This window comes from Geospiza fortis, unplaced genomic scaffold, assembly GCF_000277835.1.
Source record: "Geospiza fortis unplaced genomic scaffold, GeoFor_1.0 scaffold154, whole genome shotgun sequence".
NCBI lineage: Eukaryota > Metazoa > Chordata > Aves > Passeriformes > Thraupidae > Geospiza > Geospiza fortis.
In genome coordinates, this window is record NW_005054397.1 from 2170178 (window position 1) to 2179116 (window position 8939).

The following is an 8939-nucleotide window of genomic DNA, read 5'->3' on the forward strand; positions in this document are numbered from 1 at the left end:
GCGGAGCATTGTTCCCGGCCTCCGGCCGCCGCGTGGCCCCGCTGATGGACAATACCACCCGTCCCCGACTTCCTGAGCAGACCAGACAGCTTGCTGTTTTCTTCGAGTCTCTTATCACCCCCTGTCATTGAGAGAGAGGTCTGGCTTCGGCTTCGCTTGGGGCTGATAGGCAGCAGCGAAGTGGAAAAGGCGCAGGGGAGGGAGGGGAAGAGGAGGAGGAGGAGAGAAGCTCCATTACTGTTATTATCGCCCTAATGTTTATTGCTGTTCCGAGTTCATTTGCCTTAACCCTTTGGAAGCTGGTCAAATTAAAGATTATCAAACTGATAAGATAAAGCCGCTGTTCTAACGCCCCTGGTTCCTGGCGGAAAAGCCAAGGTTGTGCTCAGGTTTTATTGACTGTGTGGTTTGTGTTGATGCCTTGTTGCTGCAGTACAGGGCGTCCCGAGATAAGATCTTACCCTAAAGATGCCCGGCACTCGCAGCCTGCCAAGGTCCCTCGGATGTACAGGGGCTCGGCGCCGCGCAGAATCAGTCCTTTCCTCAAGTCATTCTTTCCCCTTCCCTTCCTCCTCAACATGGTTTTGGTAAAGATTAAACTTTCTGAATAGGGAGGATATTTGCATAGGAAAACATGCTAGGGGAAAAAAAACATCGTGCCTCCTATTTTCAATGGCATTTAGTTATGTGTGAGTTTCAGCCTATTGGTTGCTTTTGCCTTTTGCCTTTTCCTGTGGTTCTTTGCGAACAATACTGTCTTTCTGCAAAAGACTGCTGACCCAAGAGTGGAAAGCAGTCTGTTCATGCTGCATTAAAACAAATTTAGATCAGGAACCAAATTCACTGGCATTCTTCTATTCCCTTGGTACCCTAACTGCTCTACAACTTTGCTTTTCTAAGAACAGTGGAAAGAAAAAATGAAAACTGAGCAACAACACATTTTGGCTCATCTTAAATTCCTGGAGATGTTTATTGTGCTCCTTGTTAGGCTTGGGCTTCACTCTTCAATATGTTTTATCTTCAGTCTCCTCACATTTACTATGGAGATAGGAGTCTCTTGCTTTTTGATTATACACCCTGTTACTATAGATATTATAATAAATACTACCCTTTGCAGAGAGGCCAAGGCAGTGTTCTCTGTCCCATGGATCTCCAGAAGAACATGCAGAGCAGCACACAGGAGACACAGTGCTCATTACTGTGACTCCTTCTGGGGTTTGCTCCAAGCTCGGCTGAGCGGTGCATTGAATTTTGCACCAGAAAAGCACAAGTTTACAGGCTCTACAGCTCTGGTTTAGTCAGACATTTCTACTTTTCTTAACAGAGTGCTCAAAAGAAGTCACAGTAACTGTTTTCCAATGTTGCATCTGAGTTAAAGCACGATGTCCCTGGGCCTGGTGGCAAGTGTGGCGGAACACTAGGGAATGGGGGATAAGGTTGATGGTGAAAGAACTGCCTAGTGAGCAATGCATGCAGTCTCCTGACGTGTTTGCAACACTTCAGCAAGGCTGTTCTCCAAGCAATAAGCTGCAGCAGATGCACGTATGTACTGTGGGGCTGGTGTTACTACTGAGATTTGCTACTTAAACCCTCTTTGAAAAATGCTAAATGTTTAGCGTTTGTAAATGTAAAATGTTTCAGGAAGTACACAAAGGGGAGATTATTTCATAAGATAAACCTTAGTATGTACATGTGATATAAAATTTTAGTAGGACCTGTTGTGATAGGACAAAGACTAATAAAATAATAGTTTTAAACTTAAAGAGGGTAGATTTAGGCAAAATATAAGGCAGAAACTTTTTATGATGAGAGTGGTGAAATACTGAAGCATCTGAAGCAGATTGCCCAGAGAGGTGGAAGATGCCCCATCCCTGGAAACCTTCATGGTCGGGTTGGATGGGGCTCTGAGTAACTGACATAGTTGAAGATGTCCCTGCTCAGCGCAGAAAGTTTGGACTATATGAACTTAAAGGTGCCTTCCAACCCAAACCATTCTAGGGCTCCATGATAATGATGAAAACACGAAACTGCAGCCTAATCAATTATCTCTGTGTTTTGTTTTGTTTTGTTTTGTTTTCTAATGAAATAAGTTAAAGCTAAAAGGTGATGGGTTTAAGAAAACAATAAGGAAAATAAAACACTAATGGGTTTTGCAGGAAACTTGACCCCTCTGTTCTTGAAATCTTTTTCGAAAAAACTTCTTGAGCAAAACAGTGCAAGACTAAATACTCAAGCCAAAGCCTCCACCAAGCTGGGTCAGTGCTCTTTGCTTATGGGAGCCCTGATGTAACAAATCATCTTCCATGCAGTGGTGCTGATTGTGAACGTAACCCTGGCTGCTTTTCAGATGCAGTTATACTGTTGTGTGCTTAGATGTAGTTTGTTTATTTTTAGAGGTAAGCCTTGTCTGTGCTTCAGCAAGCAGATCTGGGCACAATTCCATCACAGGTGTTTTACTGAGGACTTGATCTCAGTTTTATTCTAGTGTAAGAGAAAGCAAAAGCTGGCACTAGGTGCTGGCTTCGGTGAAGGCACATTTGAAAGGGAATCAACTGGGCTGTAGTAATAAAGGAAGCCTTGGCCTTCTTTCAGGCCACACTATCTCCTTTTTCTTACATTGTCTTGAGGCTTTAAATTTTCAGTTAAAGTTAATTGAACGAGACAGTGATACAATGAACAGTGAAACCAGATCAATCACTGCTCAAGACAAAATAGGAGTCACAATGATACTCAGAACAAGAGCTTGGGAAATGTGATATTTACATTAAAATATTTTACATTTTTGTCTCATGGTTTAAAAGCCAAATTTAAAAATGCCTTACCACATTGCATAACAAATTTCTTGCTGCTTATCTGTATGCATTTGTGTGTGTGCATTTGTACAACAAAATGGAATAATCACAAAAGCAAATTTAGTAATAATGGGGTATTTTCTACACAGTTACACTGCCTCAATTGCAGAAAATGTAAAACAGAAAAACTCACATCATATGAACTCATTCTGTTCTCTGAGAGGCAGTCAGTCATATGACAGTGAGCTGCAAATAAAGCCATGGGAGAATTTACTTGCTCATATTAAGTGGCAACAGGGAATTTGACTGCTGCCTTTCCATCTTCCTTCCCTTTAAATATATTTACCTGGACATTGTTTCTGACTCTTAGCATGCCATTAAAACTTGTCATTACTAGGCACTTATGTTAACTGCTTGTATGGAAAATAAGGACTTATTCCTTACAAAATTGATAGGTAAAAGCAAAGGCTTGATTTTATGTTCATTATCTGAGTGCTGTAAAAACAACAGAAAGCCTTAGTCAGTGTTTTCAGGGTTATAGACTCTAAGCTCAGTATCTAAACCCTCAGAGTTTTCAGGGAGTCAAAGAGCTTTGTTTTCCTGTCAGTATGTAAAGCACAATGGCACAGAAAAAGTAATCCTGCAGGAATACAAAACATGAAGTGGCGTTCAAGTGGTGTCATTTCATCAGGTGCTTTTCCATCAGGAGTATGGTTATGGGGCATTTTGTACTCGGCAGCAGATGTTTTTCAAGAACCACCCCCCATTTCCCCAAACCACCTCCCCACCCCCCAGAAAATAAAAATTCAGGTTTTCTCCAATGGAATCTGATCTCTTCTTTCTTCACTTTCTGATCTGGTTGTAGTTCCAGAAAGTGATGCCCTGCTATTGAAAACTTAATACATTTTAATGATGAATATACCAGAGGGGTTTTTTTGGATGGTGGGGTTGTTTGTGGAATTTTTTTTCCTTTTGGAAGCCTGACAGATGCATCTCTGGTTTCAGTGAAAGACTTAAAGAATATAAACAAGCAGTCATTTTGTTACAAGAGAAGCTTTTTTTTTTTAATATTCTTATTTTATTGTAATTACCTTATTGTTTTCATATTATGAGCTACTTGTAGAAAAATACAGGAAACGTGACTGCAATACAATCCTTTAATCAGGAATCGCTTTGTTCCAGTCATCATTTCCATTCAGTGTTGAAGCTTTGGCTAATAAGAATACAATCAAACCTTGAGTTTAGGTGTAGTATGGTGTTAATATTATGGTTTCATTTGGCCTCTGTACCTAGTAACTTCTGTAAGGGAGCCTTTTTAAAAGTGCCTAGGAGATATTTTCTCTGTAATGCTGTTTTCAAATAAATTAACAAAGTTGTGTTCCTCAAATGGACACAAACTTCTCCCGGAGAGCCACTTAAAATCTTTTAACCCAAGTCAGCTGGAGAATTTGTATAATCATATATATTAAATCTTCCATTATTTCCCCCTTTTTCTTTTTTTCTCACAGGTTATGCCTTAATACCTTTACTGCATTATTGTTAAAGCTTGTAAAATTTTTAAAGGGAAAATATGAGGATTTTTATACCTAGATGGCTTCAACATACTAATTGTTTGTGTGATCTTTGTGTATAATCCAGCACTGCAAATACTTCCCTTTTACCGATTTGCAGCCTCCCCCCAACCTTATTTTGGCCTACTCAGCAGATGAGTGTTTATGTTTTTGAATAAAGGGCTGGAACTAGGTAAAGTATTTTTTAAGATTATCTGTTTTAAGAAAAAGCATTTGTCCAAGACAGTTAAAAGACTGCTCCCAAGCTGTTCAAAAGCAGAATGCAGCTACATGCAGCAAGCCATGGCAATTCATTTTGTGCTTCCTAATAATTTTTTCTTTAAAATGGGAAGCCAATATCTTAGATAAAGATTAGTTTCAAAGTATGTTTTTGATACAAAGATTGTGGATGTAAAAGTTTTACTTACACAGCATTTATAAAAATGAAAATCTAAGTTTTATGATATAGCTTTTTTTACATAAAACTAGGTGATATTAAAACACTTAACTTCTAGCTAATGGCTTGAATTAGGGCTGAATAAAAGTCAATTGTTTTTATACTGAAGTTATTATTTTATGAAGGATTTCCTTGTTTCCAGACACATATATATACACGCGTATGTAAATTAAACCGAACTCCAGATAAAAGACATACCTCCATGAGCACATTAGAGTCTGATCCAAATTTTATCAAAGTTAATGGGCGTCTTTCCCATTTCAAACCAGATTTTGCAATCCATATTCACACGACCCTCCAGGGGATCCCTCAAGTTGATGCAGTTTTGCATGACTTGGCCTCAAATGTCTGCTGCAGTTTTTAAAAGCCCATTATAGGGCTGCAGTAGGAAATCATTTAGTCTAATTTAAGGAAATCATGGCATTTTAAAAATTTTCATATCGTTTTGTTCTGATCCATCTGTTTACTCTCTTCTGAAGGCAGGATGAAATGCTTTTTAGCCTAAAGACTGAACTAGTAAAACTGCTGCCTGGAATAAGTCTCGGCAGACGTGTTTGTTCCACATCCCCTGCTTCAGTGCCATATTTCCTTTGGTGGATTTCCTCTGCTCCTGGAAGCAAGCTGTCTAGCTTTCTTGTGCACAATTATGAAGAATTTCCTACATTTTACTGCACAGGATGAGGTGATTTTGGAAGTTAACATGACCTGAACCACATAAGATAACAGAGAGCATCTGAAAAATGTAGCATGCAGTATTACAAGTTTAAAAAAAAAAAATCTACATTCACAAAATGCTCCTTAGCTCCACTGTTGGTCGGAGGGTGGAAGAGGGAGAGAAAAAGTCCTTGCATTTTTCTGGAAAGCCTGCTGTGTTACCACCATAAAGTCAAATGAAAGAGGAGAATTCAGCCTTAACTTTGTTGTTCTGTAACCAAGCAGGGTTTGTTTGGGTTTCCTTAAACCTAGGCAGATATAATTTTAGTATTTATTGCTACAAAGATACACAGCTTTGAGAAGAGATGATATATTTTATTCAATCAACACATACATTTGGAAAAAGCTAACTGTTTAAACATTGTCTTCCAATTTTAAAGAAAGCTACAGTCAGTTTTTGTATTCAATTAGAAATGCAGTTAAAGGAGATTTTGTCTTTGTTTAATTTTATTACATTATGTTTGATGACTGGTTGTGGAATTGTTTTGGCGTCCTGGCTCTTTTAAGGATACTTGAACAGTAAGGTGAACATGACCAAAGTCTTGGTTTCTGTAATGATTTCAAGGCAATTTCTTTTCATTTATGAGATACTTAGACTTTTATTTGCATGTGGATACTCAAAATACTATAGGAAAAAAATATGTGCACATTCAAAAGCTGGATGTTTACTGGTGTTGCATGTGGTTACCCATACCCATAACAGTCTTTCAGCATCATTTGTCTGTGATAATGTTTTTATTTGAAAGAGACTAGGTGCCTTTTTTGCTCTGTGATTTACATTTAAACAAACAGGGGAAAAGAATTTTATTCAGTTCATTCACTAGCATGACTAAGATGTACAATAACTTCTTATAAAATGTTCACTGTTTATGGCTGTAAGGCTGGAGTTCAAGCCCTCTGTGTACACACAAATAATAACTCTTTCCATCTGAAATAGCCTGGCAAAAGGATGCTGCCTCCTGGTGATTCAATAGGCATATAAGCTTCCACTAAAATTGCATCTTCAAGAGAAATAATTTGTCCTTGGGAGAGTCCAATAGTGAGAGTCCACACTCAGCTCACAGGGAAGCAGGAGCAATGGGGAGGCCATCAGGGTGAGGAAGGTAGCAGTCTTTGCAGTGCCTCTCTCTTCTTTTCCACAGGATTTTCTGCAAGGGGACTGCACCAAAGCCAGGCAAAAGCTGAACTGGAAGCCGAGAGTCACGTTTGATGTGAGTAGTCCTTCTGTTGTACCTGCTGGGTGTTCACGTCCTCTAAAAACAATTCCCAGGGAGGGGAAAGGAGAGGGGGCACCTCTGTGTGGGGTGACCTGGGCACCCTGAGAAACCCCATTTTCGGTGCCTCTGCATGGATCCTTGCTTTGAAGGGAGCAGACACTGTGGCAGCAGTGGGCATCCAAGGGCACAGCAGCACACTGACACACCAGGGCTGGGGCCAGGCTGCTGTGGGAGGGCCCAACAAAGCCCCAAAGTCCTCTCCTGGTTCTGCTTTGGGGGCCAGGGGGGGCTTGTCATGCTCTGGGGCTTTCCTGGCATGGTGGCCATTTGTGCCTGCACTGGGGCCTCATCTGTCTCTCTCTTTCCTGCAGGAGCTGGTGAGGGAGATGGTGGACGCTGACGTGGAGCTCATGAGGAACAATCCCAACGCCTGAGCCCTGGCTGGGCCCAGCAGGCATCACAGGAACCATGCCACAGATGCAACCCATGGCCAGCACTGCCATGAGCCACCAGGATGGGCAGGTGGCCCTCCCTGTGATGGTTTTATTGTTGGCCTGTCTGTGTCTAAAAGACCAGTTTTATTCCTGCCTCCACCCTCTACATCCTCCCAGTGCCTCTTGCCCCATACATCATCCCAGGGCCATCTCTGCCTGGGCTAAATCTGTCTTCTGCCACTAACTGGGGAAGGATCATACTGTACCCGAAAAATTGATCAGCCAAACCTGTTGATTTCATTTTTAGTTGAGACTCGTCTTTCTATTCTGTAGGACCTCCAGCACATTTTTAGTACTTAATCCCATTTGAGGAAAAAAAAACATTCCCTGCCCCCCACTCCTCCCCTCTCCACATCAGCAGACCTTTGGTGCAAACATGGGCTCACCATGCCTCCAGACCTTGTTCCACAGCTTGCCCTTTCTGCCTTTCCTGAACACTCCTTGTTTTTCTTTCCTGCAGCCTTACCTCCACCCCAGCAGCCCATTCCCAGCACCTGAACTCTGTAAAAGTTTGGATAACTTGATATAACTTGCAGTGAAATCGCCTTTTGACCATGCTGAATTAATTCCTAATTGCTGGAATCGCTTTCAAACCAGTCAAGCTGGGGCTTGTATATGTTTTTCAGATCTTCATTTCAGAGTGTGCATGAGTCACAGAAAGCCTTTTTGTCCAGCACCTTCTCAATCTGGGGAGATTAGAGTGTTTTGATTTTTGACCCCCTCCCCCAAGAATCAAACCATTCCCCTTCCACCCTCTTCCGGCTTACTATAATTAAACCTCAGACAGGAGCGTGAACCATTTCAAAAGATGACTTAAGAAATAAAAACAAAATAAATAAAAAAAGCTTAAAAAAATAGAAACTTCAAGGTGAGTAAATATTTTTTTGCTTTTTGTGCCAAGGTACTTGGGTTATCCAGAGGTCGTCAAGCCCATACATTTCCCGTTGGTTTAGGATCTTCCACCCACCAATTATTCCCATCATTTTAACCTCATGCCTGAAAGTGAGCAAAGAGCAAGATTCATAGGAAGGAGGGAAACACACAGGAGATACACTTGCCTGAAGTGCATCTCCTGCTTTTTAACTTCGTCTAGTGGGGACCCTCGTGTTAAAAGGAGGCCAATCGCGGGATGGGGGGGTAGCTATGCCCGGGAGCAGTCCCATGATGGAAGTGATGCAGGTGACAGGAGGGAGCTGGAGAGCAGCCTGGGGGAGCTCCGGTCTCCAAGGGCGGCATTTGCCGGAGGTGCCGCGAGAAATGCGCGGCGCGGAGCGGAGCGCGCCCGGGCAGCCGGAGCAGCCGCTTCCTTTGGGGCTGTTCCTTCCAAAGCGCAAGTGGGGAAAGGGAAACGTGGGAGCCCGGCCGCTGCTTGAGACTCTGCCTGCAGGTGCACAGAGTAGGAGCCCTAAGGCGGAGAGGAGAGGGGGCTGCGGAGGCAGAAGGTTGTCCCTGTTGCTCTCCCTCCGAGCATCTCCCCAGGCGCGTGAGGCTCTCTAGCCCGCACGCTGTTTCCGCGGCACCCTCGGAACTCTTCCCGCGCAGACGAACGCCAAGCAGGCCACGGACACTCAGTCCGGAGGCCTGGACCTCCCTACGGCATCACGCACACATCGCCACTCACCTCCCGTGGGTATATTTATAAAAGCCCCCCTTGGATGTTTTTCTCCTCAAGCGGGTGCGACTCCACGGCTGGCCCCCCCCCCCCCCCTCCTTTT

At 42.6% G+C, this 8939-nt stretch overlaps 1 protein-coding gene across 1 annotated transcript in view; it reads left to right on the forward strand.

Moving 5' to 3' along the window:
• Positions 1-8091, forward strand: part of GMDS (GDP-mannose 4,6-dehydratase) — a 345832-nt gene extending 337741 nt beyond the window's left edge. Inside the window, exons 10-11 of the mRNA XM_031060977.1 lie at positions 6656-6724; positions 7102-8091. Of these exons, the coding sequence (XP_030916837.1) occupies positions 6656-6724; positions 7102-7164 (132 nt within the window). The 3' untranslated portion in view covers positions 7165-8091. The remainder of the gene's footprint in view (positions 1-6655; positions 6725-7101) is intronic.
• Positions 8092-8939: the final 848 nt, after the last annotated feature.